The 15,218-nt window shown below is 41.5% G+C and overlaps 1 protein-coding gene across 1 annotated transcript in view; it reads right to left on the bottom strand.

The window, feature by feature from the left end:
- Slc1a2 (solute carrier family 1 member 2) overlaps positions 1–15,218 on the bottom strand; it is a 115,177-nt gene that overhangs the window by 29,398 nt on the left and 70,561 nt on the right. Inside the window, exons 7-8 of the mRNA XM_026405123.2 lie at positions 9,316–9,549; positions 4,066–4,260 (exon numbers count right to left, since the gene is read on the bottom strand). Coding sequence (XP_026260908.1) covers positions 4,066–4,260; positions 9,316–9,549 — 429 coding nt within the window. The remainder of the gene's footprint in view (positions 1–4,065; positions 4,261–9,315; positions 9,550–15,218) is intronic.

Here is a 15,218-nt window from a genome sequence, read left to right as displayed (position 1 = left end):
GTGATACCTTCACCCTCCCATGGGCACAGCGTCTGTGTAATTCCAAGCAACAGCTGCAAAGTCTCCTTAGGCAATACTGCCCCTCTACCCTTTCTGCTTTGCTGGGCCTTCCACTCACTTCTTTATGACCAGTTCTGGAGACTGTGCTGGGTGCTATATACACAACATAAAGCAGAACCTCCCAGTAATCCTGCAAGATACATGTGTGGCAATACTTGGCTCCATCATGAGGAAACAGTGGACTAGCTAGAAGGAGAAAGTTAGGGTAACACAGCTGGAACATGGTCTGCTGGGATATGAATACTCATCAGCTTGATTCCAAGTCCCTGATGGCTCTTAGTGTCCCTGATTCCCACCCCCATCCTGGAAGTTCTATGACCTAATGAATATGCTGGGATCCTTGGTAGGAAAGCATGAGGGATTTCCTTGGTAACACAGTATAAAGCTGGACTTGGTTATTTTTCTCCAAATAAATTTCCAGCAGTGAACTGCAACACACTTTATGCAGGTCCCCCAGAGGCAGCCCTTGTGGTATCTACCATTAAGGTAGGTTTGGCAGCACCTGCCAGAGACCAGATATTTGAATATACATGGCCAACCTTATCCTTTCCTGAGTGAAAATTCTCAGCACTATCATTATTAATATAAATTCTCAGCACTATCATTATTAATATAAATTCTCAGCACTATCATTATTAATATAAAATATGTAGATAAAATTGAATCCTTCCAGCACAACTGAATCACTTAGTCACTGATTCATTCTCCCATCTCTTAATTCCTAACAGAATGAACTTGATGGGGAGCCAGGGTTGCTTCAAGACCAGGAATCAAGGGACCAGAAACCATTTTTACTTGGTAAAGGGTTTAAGCCCTTGGAGTTTAAAAGTAAGGGAGTTGGCAGTCTCACATGCTCTCTGTTAGGACACGATGTAGAAGGCTTCAGACTCTGACCTGAAGCAAAGTTTCCATCGTGAGAAACCTCATAGTACTCGCTTTGTCACTGCCACATTTTTTTTTTAAATAGTATAGGAGTCCAGTTGTATTTTAATAGTAACGATTCTAACAGCTCATGTGTATTGACAGCTGACTATACTATACACCAGTACAATGCTCTCAAACACCCTGGAGTGTGTGATTGTCGTCCTCATTACAGAGATGAGGAAACTGAGGTCCCTTTATAGAGCATACATCATGAAGTGGTTGTAAGGATTAGATAAATTAACATATGCAAACCAACAGCTTAGACTAGTGTGGGTGGTACTGTGTGCAGTGGTTAAAGGCCAGACCCCAGAGGTGGATGACCTGGATTCAAATCCCATTTTTACCACTTTCATTAGACAAGTTATTTCACTTTCCTGCACTTCATTTTCTCCATATGCAAAATATAAAAACCCAACACTTATTTTCCAGGTCTCTTTCTACAAACACAAGTTAACATTCTCAATAAATGGAAGCCCACATAAGCATTGGGAAACCTGAATTTGAAGATTCCTCTTATCTGGTTATGTGTGACCTATTCTCTAAGCCTCCCTTTCCTTATCTACTAGATGAAAGGCATTTGATAAGACAGCCTCTAGGAAACTTTTCAGCGGATGCATTCTTGCTGAGAAAATAAATCTGATTTTTATTTATGTTTTCCTGTTGTGTGTTACACATGGTGATTTTTCCTTTTCTCTGTTTTCTGATTTCATTGCCAAACTGAGCTCAGATGCATATGGGATATTTAACAAATCTTTTGGAAGACTCATAAGGGGAGATGAGAAATGGGTGAGTCTATAAAAATGTCCCTGGGCTTCTTAAACGCCTCAGAGCTGGATAGATCAAGCCAAGTTCTGACACGTGGTTCCATTGCAATATTAGCCAGCAGAACACACAAAAGACCCGACCAGTGACAAATTCCAGTATTACTGTAGACATTGGTCATCCCTTGCGATTGGAGTGTTCAAGAAGCACAGCCTGTAGAGAAATCAGACATGAATGGCCCCCATCTCTTAGGAGTAGTCTCCTGAAGTGACCCATAGGCCACTGAAAGTCTCCCAGAGAATGATCTGTCAAATAAATAGTGGGCCAACCAGACACCTGATTATCACCAGCATTTCTGAAGTAAAGGCTGACAGTGTTATCTAGGGTTTGGAAAAAGCTTAATCTTAACAAAAGGCCACTGCCTCTTCTGACCATCCAGTGGAGGGGGAAGCAACAAATAATGATTCTAGCATTTTCCTTTGTGTCAAAGTCAGAAAGCAGGGATGATGAGTCAGAAAGAAGTTGGCCATGGAGTAGATTTGCCTCCTGCCTCTGGCACCCATGGAGACTTAGGTTTGTCATATAAATACTCTGAGCCTCACGTCACTATTCTGAAAAATGGAGATGGTGACTATGCTCCTCTCCAGGATTATTGGAGACATTCAAGGTGACATATGTAAAGAGACATATGTAAAGAAGTTCCAAAAGAGTGGAGTTACTCTCATTTTAGGGACTAAAAGTATGTTTCAGTATCTACTTAATTGTTTTTCTCAGACTGGGCCTGGGACTTGGATGTCACGGGTTTTGAAATTTTCCTTCTCTAAGTGCATTTGTTGCACAGAACGTGATCCTCCTGTCCCTTGCATTTACTGATCTCGTGGGATCTCAGAGGAGGAAAGAAAACGTAAATCATAGAATCCAAAGGTCATTGGGCTGGAGATGTGGCTCAGCGGTAGTGCGCTCGCCTGGCATGCGTGCGGCCCGGGTTCGATCCTCAGCACCACATACCAACAAAGATTGGGGCTGGGGTTGTGGCTCAGTGGAAGAGCGCTTGCCAAGCATGTGCAAGGCCCTGGGTTCGATCCTCAGCACCGCATAAAAATAAACAAAAATAAAGGTATTGTGTACAACTAAAAAAATAAAAAAAAAAAAAAAAAAAAAACAAAGGTCACAAATTCAACTGTCTTAAAGAGCCAAACAGTGGTGTAGGTGACAAGGACCAGGTACAAATAACAAGGAGCAGGGGAGGCTGTTGAGAACTGGAAAGAACCCATCTTACAAGTCAGTAAAATTCTAACTTTTTACAACATACTGTAGGGCAGACAAAGTGAGACTCTGAGCTGGCTTCAGCCCATGAGCTACCAATTTACAGTTCCTAATTCTGAATATCTTCCTTATTTGCAGATAAGGAGAATCTAGGAGTAGAAACAGGACATGAATAAGACCAGTAGCCAGCTCATTTTTTGTGTGTTGTTTTGTTTGACTTTAATCAAAGCCAAAAATTGTCTTCTAACTTATCTGAACTCTTAGTTGGACTGGGAAAGATAATCTTAAAATGATGATTGCAAAGAGTTTTATTTCATGCTATAATGTCTATACAAGGAACCATTTGAAGACTGATGTTTTCAATAACATCTAAGCAAGAAGCTGAAAAGTTGGCCTGGCTAGTAAATGTGATCTTTAAGTTTGTACAGAAGCAATGCATTTTTAATGACCTCTTGGGAGTGTTCTGAATTTTTTTAAATAGCTTTAGTAAAAACAAAAATATGTGCTATTTATTTGTAATAAAATGTTATATGTCATATTGAGGAATTGTTTCTTCCAGCATTTCGCAATTTCTGCCATCACTTCCTGGAATACTTAAGGAAGAATATTTAATGAAAGAAAAATTAGATCCAGAATCAGCTGATATCAGCCCCAGTTACAGCCCTGCCAACTCAGGACTAGTGGTATAACCTCGGACAAATATCCATGCTTCCTGTAGCCTGAGTTTCCTTATTTATTAAATAGGCATAGAAATAATTGCCCTACCTGTACCATAGGATTGTCAATAATCAAATAATATTCAATTTCTGGATAGAGTCAACATGTGTAATACAAACAGAAGGGATTCATATGAGTCTGCTGCTTTTCTGTCACAACCTTTACCCTTAGGGTGGCCAACAATTCCGAATCCTCTGTTATTTCCCTCATCCACTAGGAAAACTGAAATTCAAATAGCCTCTGTCAAATGGAGTTAATGTGGAGATGCAACAGGGTAGAAGGTGGTCACTCTGCTGTCCCCATCCCCCTTCGCCCTGCCCCCATCCATTTCCTCACCTCACAGTCACAATCTGGCCTCCATCCAGAATGACACCATTCATTTGGGCAATAAAGATGGCGGCCACCGCTTCATAAAGGGCTGTACCATCCATGTTAATGGTTGCTCCAACTGGGAGGACAAATCTGGTCACGCGCTTATCGATCCCTAGATTTTCTTCTAGGCAACGGAAGGTAACAGGCAAAGTTCCAGCACTGGGGGGACAGAAAGAAACAGAGAGAAAGAGGGTTATGTCTGCTTTGGAGAATTAGGACAAAGAACAAACTAGAATGACACTGCAAATTTTTTGTTCTTTTGTTCTCATCAGGCAATGTGACATGCAGAAAAGCAGTATCTGGAGCCAAATTAAAAACCAGTGAGTTAGAGGCTCAACTTCAATCTTATTAAGATGCTAATAGGCAGAAAAATATTTTTGTTGGGTTTTGGTTTTGAGGTCTACTCAGAGCTTCAAGTTCTCTTTTTCTTTTGGTCACTATTTCCATCTTGGATTAAATACTGAAGCACATCTGATTGCCCACATGAATTGGGCTGCAAAAAAAAAAAAAAAGTTGAGAAAGAATCAGCTGTCAACAGTAAAATGGATTGAGGAATTTTTGAATGACCCATAATTTCATGCTAGAAAGACTGTTTCCAACAAAGTGACTACATGAATTGCATCCAGCCCCTGGGAATTGCCCTGAGCTTGGCCTGCTAATTTAGAAAATGCAGGACAAAAATGTCAAGGTACTCTTCAGCATGAACCCAAGCTTCAAGCTGGGGGAACCTCTCATAGAGTCCAACTCCCTGATATATGGCCATCAGCCAACTCTAAATCTCTACAATGACTTGGGGTAGTAAGGCATGTGATCTGTAGCTAATCAAAGACAATATGGAGTGACTTCACTCACACTCCTCCCAGGCGTGGGTTGGAGATTAAACCATATGACCCAGTGTCAAAGCCTAGAATTCTTGGCATGTCCATATGTCTTCTAAAATAGACACTTCTTAGAACAAGGGCTGCTGAAGGCCAGAATATGATTTCCTGGTGGAGAGGTGCATAGGCGGTTGGGCATATTTGCTTCAAAGTTTAAGTAATATGGAAAGCAATGTAGGACACTCAAATGGCATGAGAGTGCTTTGGGGCTCATTCTCTTTTGAATTGTTTCCTATTCAAATCTTAGCACAGTGCACTGGAAAACCCTGAATGCAGAGAGCATTTGGAAATGTCTACTCTCTTGCACTTAGAGCCTCAGTCATAATCACTACTTTCTACAAGTCAGAATTGGGGCTCCAAATAGGCTAGACACAGATAACAAAAATCCAACATGACCAACATCTAAGTGAAATGCAGATCCCAGGTACTACTGTTCAGGACCAGGGAATCCAGAAGCTCTAAAATTAGAGACATCCAAATCTGAATTTTTTTTTTTTTTTTTTTTTGGTACTAGAGATTGAATCTAGGGCTGTTTAACCACTGATCACATTCCCAGCCCTTTTTCATTTTTTTTTTTTTAAATTTTGAGACAGAGTCTTGCTAAATTGATTAAGGTCTTGCTTAGTTACTGAGGCTGGCCTTGAAATTACGATCCTCCTGCCTCAGCCTCCCAAACCGCTGGGATTACAGGTCTGATATGCATCTTAAACAGACTTACAAGCTAATAATAATAACCTTAGGGGGCTCAGAATCATCTTGCTAGAACATCCTTTGTGATTATAAGTCAGAGATCTATATAATGCCTCATCATAAGAAAAAGAAATGTATATCTGGGGGTTATCCCATTACTAAAACATTATAAGCCCAGTAGAAACATTGTTTTGCTGTTGTTTTGCATGCATAAGATGCCATTGTACCTGGCTTGCTGCCCCAGATGTTTTAATGAGAAATTAGTGTCTCTTTATCTCTCTCACCCTTTTCCCCCCATCATTTCCTGGGACTGTTTCAAAGGGTTGCCAGGACACCATAGCTGGTCTAAAAGGTCTGCTCAGTCATAGCTGGCAGCTGGATCCTCCATCACATGCCCCTAAGCAAACTTCTGGATCACTGGAATATATTAATTTTTATTATTGCATAATATTTATTATTCATTTTCCCAAAATGTCATCAAAGGGTCTTTAGACAATTTAAAAAAATGGAAAAAAATATTGGTAAGGCATGAAAATATTCTCTATTTCTCCACTGGACAGACTTTATATTTTTGTCTTGAAAATCCACAAAGACCCAATCAATCCAAACCAGGACTTGAGAATGTCAATGCTTTCCTGTGTTGACAGGCTGGCATTCTGGCACTGCTTTTTGGCTCCTGCCTCAAAGGCCGTAGGACTGTCTTCAAATGTTGCTAATAATAATGTCAGATTCTGGAGAGTCTTCCTGTTTTCCAGATGAGTTTTAATGACATACACTGAAGTCCCAGGGATGCACAGAGGTCTGACCTGGGCCACACCCCTCCATCTGTCTTCCTTGTCACTAGACTCTGTACCCATCGAGAAGAGCAAATCAACCACTTTCAATGTCCTCATTCAGAATAAGGTCCAAAGAAGCAGAAAGTATATTTAACAGACTATCCCTGGGATTTTATTTTTTTTAATCTCCCTTGTGGCCATTATGACAAAGAAATTCTCAGTTAATTTTTGTTATGTGATTCCTGCCACATTGCCTTTTTCAAAAAGGAAACTCCACATCCAGGCAAAAATCATGTTTTGGGGGGAAGATTAAAACCATATGTTTTGTTCAAATGAAATGCAGGGGTAAAGGGAGAAATAATTGTAATATCTGCAGTCTTGGTCCAAGCATTTATCTTTGATTTAAATACGAGGATATGCCTTGATTTATCTCCTCCTAAAAAGCACTGGAATAATGGTCTGCTCATTCAAAAGAAAAAAATATATATATATATTTGAAACCATTTAAAGATAAAAATCATAAGGGTACTAGAAGAAAACAGAAAGTAATATTTTGAAATTGTGAGTAGAAACATATGCCTGAGCAAAACTGAAATTCCTTAAAGTTTATACAGTTTTGACAAGGGTCAAATTTAAAACTTTTGGTGGCAAAAGAGCACTGTGAATTTTTTTGACAAAGTCAAGTGGAGAGGGGCATCATTGCAACACGTGGCACAGGACACACACAAAAAAGCTTGAAAACAGAGCAGAAGAGGATTAAAAAAAAAAAAAAAACGAGCTGGTTCACATACAATTCAAAAGGTGGGGAGAGTAGTGCAGGGTGGGCAGGGAAGGGAGAAGGATCAATAAGCATGGGAAAAGATGTTTCCCCTTGTTAGTACTCCAAGATACACAGATTCAATGAGATAGCTTTTCACCAATGAGACTGGAATGTGTTAAAGTGACTAATACGTATTCAGAATATCTGTCCTCCCTGCCAGGTAGATAAGGGAAGGGCTCACTCTAGTTAGGGCGAACATAAAATAGTGTACTTTTATGAATTGCAATTGGGTGACATGTTTCAAAACTGTCAATATGTCCACCATTTGACTCAGGAGTTCCACTTCTAGAAGTATGTCCTCCGCAGGTTATCAGACAAACTTGCAGAGATATACCTACAAGGATTCTTGTCACAGCCCCCTTTAATAGACAGTATATAATATAATAATGTATATTACTGGGGGTGGAAAGGGATGGAGTTTGTACCATAGTACATACAGTACTTTACAAAATAGTAGTAAAAAAAAATCTATGAATGAACATAATTTTTTTATTATATGTTGATCAGTGAAAAATAGCAGTTTCCAAGTCAATACATACACATAGTAAGACTGGACAGATATATGTAACTATAAAGATTAACTAAAAAAGTTATTGGCAATCATCACTTGGGGATCAAATAACTAACTTGTCATGTTCATTATATTATTCAAAATTTTATTCACTATCTGAACTTTATCACTATGAGCAAATACCACACTCATAATTAGTAATCAAAAATAAAATCGAGTAAGGTTGTTTTTAGTTTTGAAAAAAAAAAAAGATTTACTTTTCCTCTAAAGGGAGAGGGTCTTGATAGATAGAGATACTTAACCACAGATAATTTATAGAACCAAGTAAAAAAAAAAAGCAAATTTTAAAGTGTTTCCCTTCATCTTAGGAAAGAGGATGCTGAATCTGCGTCCCCAGGATGGTATGTATATATTTTAGCTTTATATGAAAGCCTGTGTTCTCATTGATTTGCAAGATGGAAATATAATTTGGCTTCCCAGGTGGTTACCACTTTGGGCCTGGTAGGTCACTTCAGGAAAAACTGAAGGCCTGCTCAGTAGCCTTAGGTTAGCTTGGCCACACCTGTGTCACAGAGGGGCCACCTCACCAGCGGTGTGTGGGCTTAGCAACCAGGATCTGGCTTCAAGCTGTGGGATTCAGAGTTTGCTGGCCTCACTGCCATCTGTTTCATGATCTCAGACTTAATTTTGTGACCTACGGACACAGAGGCAAAAATAAAACAACTATAGAATCCTTAAGTAATAAAACTCTTTAAGTCTTTGAAATTTTAAATATCCAGGCATTTCTTAGGTATTCATATTTCTTTATTTTTTTTATTATGTGTTGCTTTTGCTAATTGGGCTCCAAGATTATATTTTAAAAAATTATTTTCCTTGCATATATTTGGGATGTTCCTTGGCTCCCTAGGCACTGGCATGAGGTCATGGAGGATCTGACTCTATGTCAAGGTCAAATCAAGTCAATTTGATTTTGAGAAAAAAAAATCAAGCTGGGGCAGAATGGCCCATTAAAGGTTCATGTTGAGGGCAAAGGCTTGGCTTTGAGGCTTGGCTCATTTTGTTGGAAAAATCTCACTTAATATACCATTCACCCTGTAAAAGCCCTCCTCCTTTTGAAAAATTGTTTCCCCAAAATCTCAAGAGTGGAATTTTTTTATATCATTTTTCCAAATCATAGGTGGGATGTTAATTGAACAACATCCTGTAACACCCTTCTGGAAAAGACATAAAAACCAAACTGAATCAATGATTTATGTAGCAAGTTAGGCATGCAAATCGATAGTGTGCATTCATTTAAAAATATAATATAATATCATGTTTCCAATTCAGTTGCACAGCAACAAAAATGTTCATCAGAAGGCTTGGAGGTTCCTAGAAAAAGGTCAAAAATTTGAAGTGTTCACCTTTCCTAAAGGATTTTAATAATTGGTGAAAAGCGTTCTCATTGAACTTTGCAAAAGGGAGGATTTTGAGAAACGGGAAGTGGCCGATGGGGCAAAGGACGAAGCAGAAAGAAAGGTGATTTCTCATGTTCTCTACCTGGAAGCAGTGCCCAGGGCAGTGATCCAAGCTTGAAAAATGCCAGCAAAAAAGGAGAACGGGTTTTTCCTGGTCACCAGAAAGTAAATCAAAGGGAGAAAGATGCCCCCGTGGATGATGAGGCCCACGATCACGGTGACCATGTACATCCCCAGTTGCCTAGCAACCACTTCTAAGTCCTTGATGGCAATGATCTTCCCACAGATTAGGCAGGCGATACCCAGGGGAGAGTACCTGAAAAACACACAGGAAAGAAAGAGCATTGAAGAGATCATTAGGGGATTAGGAACTCAAATCTGGGCCCTCCTATGTGCTTCACCCTCAGGGAAACCGTTCATTTTCCGCACAAAAAAGAGTTCTGCTCAGAAAAGGGGTCATGAGATTCAATCGTTGTTATTTTCCCTCTGGATTAACGGCTTTAACTGAAGTCTGGTTTATGCACCTAGTGACGCCTGCTCTGACGGAAGAGTCCAAAGGCACACTGTGCTGCTGAGGTGCGTTTGGGAAATAAGAGGGACACACCTTATCACCTTTCACCCCCACAGTCTTTCTTGAGCCGCCAAGTGAAAAACTGAGAGGTGAGGAGGGTTCTATATCTCTGGGAAGCTAACTTGCTGGATTTTTGTGTCCTGCAGCTCCTTCTTAGACATTGGGGATAACTTTTAGAGCTTTTCAGAAATTTATAAACTGGGGTTTGTAAATTTGCATTGCTTTGTTTGGAAGGCAGGGATATATAAATATATAGAAAGAGAGCGAGAGAGAGAGAGAGAGAGAACACTACCAAAATAAGAAAACCACCTGAAACCAAAGTGTGCATTTAGAGAAGTGTGGTTTTACTACTTCTAAGCCTGAAACCACTTCTTCCTTAACAATAAAGCTGACCACTGTTAGTTGTGTTTTCAAGCACCCTGGTGAGAAAGGGACACTCAGCCTCCTTTAAGTTTGTTTGTTTGTTTGTTTGTCTATTTTTACTGGGGATTGACCTTCAGGGAACTCAACCACTGAGCCACATCCTTATCCCCATTTTGTATTTTATTTAGAGACAGGGTCTCACTGAGTTGCTTAGTGCTTCACTTTTGCTGAGGCTGGCTTTGAACTCTCTGTCCTCCTGCCTTAGCCTCTCTAGCCACTGGGACTACAGGCATGCACCACCGCACCCGGCTTAGAGCCTCATTTAATTCTCACCACAACACTAAAATCTAGACATCGTTATTCTCATATGGCAAGTGAAGAAACTGTAGTTTGGGGAAGTTCAATAAGCAGCCTAAGAGCCACAAGACCAGGAAGTAAAAGAACAACTCAGGTCTGTGGATCTCCGCGACCCAGGGGTTTTCCTCTCTCAAGCCAAGTGACTTCCCTTTAGTGAGGAATCCCAGTTATTGGAAGATAAGCAGACAACCCACCGCGTCCCCATCTGCCCTATAAGCTTATCGTCTATCCCTAGCTTATCGTTGTTTTATGGAGAGCTTGGGAACTGATTTGGTTCCCACCCTTGGGAAAGCCAACCGTTTTTTCTCTTGTCTTGAGCTTATTCTCTGTGTGTTGGCAACATCCTGTTTTCCCTTCTTCTTCTTCTCTTTTATCCCATGTGGTGTTGCTGGGACATGAATTTGTTCAGCCTGTGATAGTTTCTTGCTGAAATGAACATATTTGTAGGAAGGTTGATATGTTGTTTAAAATGATAAACATAGAGAAAGACCATGGGGTGGATGAAGCCCTCACATAAGGCTCCCTGCAAGGGCAGGGAGTCTGGAAAGAAAGCAGTTGTCTCAAGGGACTTGTGTTTTTCAGTTGCACCTGGACCAAGTCCTTCCCTGGGTTACAGAAGAGCAGGTGCAAGTCACACAGGCAACGGCAGAAGGCACGAGGCTGGTCCAGCCACCTGTCAGCTGTGTGACCTTGCCTGGTTCCCATTTTACAGACACGGCTGTCCAGGTGTACGGAGACGGACTCCAACCTCACCTGGTGCTATGAGTTTGAAACTTTCAAACACGCATGTGAGCGCATGGCTGAAACTCAGTCTCCTCCTCCGTGCCCGCCAGGACCGTTAGTTCTCTGACTCCTGACACAGGAATCCCTCAGAGGCTCTGGGGTCACACGTATACCCAGTGCCCCCTCATCATCCATGCTTAATGAGTCAACTCGGAATTAACGAGGCTTCCTAAGACATCTTGCAGGCCACCCAATGGCAGATGCTTTTATGAGCAAAATATTTTCTCAAGAGGAAGTTTATCCTGGGTGAGCCAGGATAGTAACTGACAGTAATGAGATAGAACAGGAATGTAGCCCCTCTCTTTCCTGAAGACCAGCCAGCCTGGCCCTCATGATCCTTTCCCTGGGGCACAGGCTGGCCATGATTGAGGCCTACTTTCCTAGACATTAGAAAGGCTGAGACCTCTGTCATGACATTGATCCGTTGTCTTTCCCGCTGTCTAACATTCTCCTGGTGTATCCATGGTCACAACCACTCATAAGTCAGCAGGGTAGTCTCATTGTAAAGAACTAAGCAGAAACGCACCTTCTTATAAAGCCAGAATGTGTTTATCTTCATAAACCAAGAGATCAGTTCTTTCCCAAGCACCAATCACCCTTTAACAATGTCCAGAAAAAAAAACACAGACAAGAGCTATTTGGGGTGCCGTTCCATTCCCCCTCCCTCTCCCAATCTGGGTCAAGTAGTTTGTAGAATGGAGAGAAAATGTTTTCAAGGCTCTTTGCCAAGGAAGACCAGCTATTGGAGTGCCCTGGAGAGCTCATTTGAGCCAGAGCCAAATGGACTAGAGAGAGGCAGGAGTTTACCTCTGGAGCCCTCCGCTCCACTCACAGGGAAAGCAAGAGCTCCCAGTGTAAATGGAGAGTGTTAATCAAGGGACAGAAGGTGAAGTGTTCTGGTCAATCAACATGGAATGCAGGAGCCCTTGTTTACCAAACACCTTGGTGTCCAGGACTAGTATGAGCATTGATTAGGACAAGAAAAGAGCCTTTGTTCTGGGATAAGGTTAGGGGTTGATACTTCCCTGCAACTGTTTTGAAAACAAGTACCAAGTCTTCACTCAGAAGCTGAGATTCTGAGTTCCTGGCTTCCAGATCAACGAATCACCCCATTGAAAATGACATTCCATGGAAAAGATAGGGTCTACGCCCAGGGTCTAAAGTCACCACTCAAAGTTTCTGAGATGAAGCCAAGAAAGTCACAAACCAACAAAGTCAAGAGGCTACAAGACCAACTGAGAGTTCTGTAGAAAAGTAAAAAGTGATGTCCAGTCATTCTTGGGCCTGTTTCTAAGTTAGAAGGACATGAGCCCTGAGCTGCAGGTGTGAATTCACTCCCATGCCACCCTCAGCTGGTGATATTCTCAGTTCTGTTCATGGTTTCAAGGCCACTAATCATCAAGAGCTGGCCTGAGTCTTGTTCTTACTGCTGTGACATCCATTCCAGCCTCGACTCATTAAGAACTCAGTTCTTATGAGCATAGGGGACCCAGAAACATGCCCCTTCCCACGGTCTCCACTCCACAAACTCATCCCCAGCACTCAACCTACCAGTGTCCGCACTCATGGGCCACCTGAGTCATCACTGCCCGGCTGTCTTAACAGTGTGTGTTCCCAAAACTCACCACCTAAAGCTGGCCTGATGTGTTTGGAAACCACTGTTTCAAGGAACAAGACTCTCATTGGCCAATGAGGAACTGCAAATAGAACTTGGTTAGCCTTTGGAGACCATTTACCTTAGCTCCAATTTACTCAAGACCTTTGACGCCCAACCCACCAAAATGATAAACGGGGGACTTTCAAGCTTGGGACAGATGGTAGGATAGTCTCTGGGAATGGAGGTAAGCCAAGGGACTTTCTCAGTCCTGCTCTAAACTCCCTCTGGTTCTGTCCCATAGTTTCCAGTAGCAACCCCCATGTGACAGTTTGGGATGGATCTCAAGAGAATTCAGAATTAAAAGAGAACATCAATAAAGAGATAACCACACATCCCAAGAGTTGATTCAAAGTGCTGTCTGGACTCAGGCTCAGAAAAGCTCCAAACCTCAATTTCTTTACCAGGTAGGGATAGTTATTTCAGTTACCCAAAGAGGAATTTTTGTTGAGAGTCACCACATGTAGATTAGAACTTTTATCTGGAAAGAGTAAAATTCAGTTCATATAGACTCCGGGGCTGTTGCCCACCTCCCCAGCCCTCCAAAAAAAAAGGTGGGGGGGAACCCCATGGATTTAGTTTCACAAGTAAATAAACCCCAGTCCATCAGCTGGCCTGCAGGCTCCTCCTGTTCTGCCTACTATCTATCTGCCTGTCCACCTCCCTTGCCTTCTATCCCTATCTCACCAACTGACCACACTCTGGCCACCGCAGACCTTTGTCCTGATCTTCAAAACCCTCCCACTCTTCAGGTCTTCATGGCGTTGCCTTCCCCCCAGGAGAACCCTGCCTGTCCCTTCACACCCACCCCCATATCACTCTATCCCACATCCCTGCTTTTTTGTCTTGGTAGAACTTATTACTACTTGAATTATGTGCTTCCGTTTGTTCTCTCTTCTCTCCTTTCCCTAGAATGTAAGCTTCATGAGGGCAGGGAACTGTCTTATTCGTCACGATATCACCAGTGACTGGAGTCACTATTGGCACAGAAGAGATATGTACTGAATGAGAGAATAGACTAAACTTAGCGGGACTCCTCCACCTTCTAGGTCCACCCGTGTACTTCCTGAAAGAGCCCTTCTGAGTCACTTAGCAGGAATCCCATCCTCACTTATCATCACTGTGCATATATGATCAGGTTCCTCATCCTCCATCTCCCAGCTGATGTCTTCACCCTGACCCGTCTGTAGGCAGAATCCCATTAAGTCAGTTTAGCCACAATCTCTCACTCCTCATGACCACTTAGAAATTTTCCCTCCACTGACCTCCAGCCTGCTCCTTGGCTCCCAATTCCCCACTTGCCCAGCTGTACTAGAGGTGGAGCATATTCTCTCTCCTGCACAGCATCATCCCATTGCCACGGTCCCCAGACCTCAAGATGGTCCTGAATAATGCCTTCCTCACTTTCTTAACAAGTGTCACTAATAAGTTTCGTTTTAACAGTGTGGACGGTTGGTGGAAGGCAGTGGTTAAGTGGGAAAAAGAATTAGAAGGGGGCATAGAGATTTTACTTATTTTTGTTTTTAGAGTAGAAGATTATGAGAAGTTATACCTTCTACTTGAGTTTTTCAGATTTTCCAAAAAAGGAAAAAAGAGGATATGAAAAAATCACACCAAATGAAGGGTGTTTCGGGCTTTGTAGAGAATTCCTGAACACAGAAATACGCAAGATATGGCTCAAATTGATGATAATGATGCTAATCACAAAACTACTGTATTGATAATCATTTGTGCAAAGCACTCAGACAGTTCCTGACACACAGGAAATGTTCCACAACTGGCTCACAGTCTCACCTAATTCTCGTAGCAACCCAATGACACGAATTCTACAATCATCTCATTTTACAGTGAAGATACTGGGGTTTAGAATGTGTCTAACTTGCCTAATTCACACAGCCTGTAACAGGAGGATCTCAGATTCAATCTGATCTGAAGACAGAAAGAAATTGAGTTAGGTAGCACTTACGTATAGCTCCAAAGAACTTGGGAAAGTCAACCTTGTGCTTAGTTTTCTCACCTGGAAAATGGACTAAAAGAAGTATCCATTTATGTATCTATTAAGTATCTAGGTACTATTGTAAAGAATGAGTGAGTTAAGGCATGTAAAATAAATAGAACTATATCAAGCATATAGCAGGAATTTGGTAAATCTTAACTGTGATTTAACAATAATAACTATAATTTCCTCAATAATAGATGGGTTAATACATATACAGTAATCACAATAACACGGAACAAATGCCAAGAATTTAACAAC

Source organism: Urocitellus parryii, chromosome 4, assembly GCF_045843805.1.
Source record: "Urocitellus parryii isolate mUroPar1 chromosome 4, mUroPar1.hap1, whole genome shotgun sequence".
NCBI lineage: Eukaryota > Metazoa > Chordata > Mammalia > Rodentia > Sciuridae > Urocitellus > Urocitellus parryii.
This window is presented reverse-complemented; position numbering and strand designations above follow the sequence as displayed.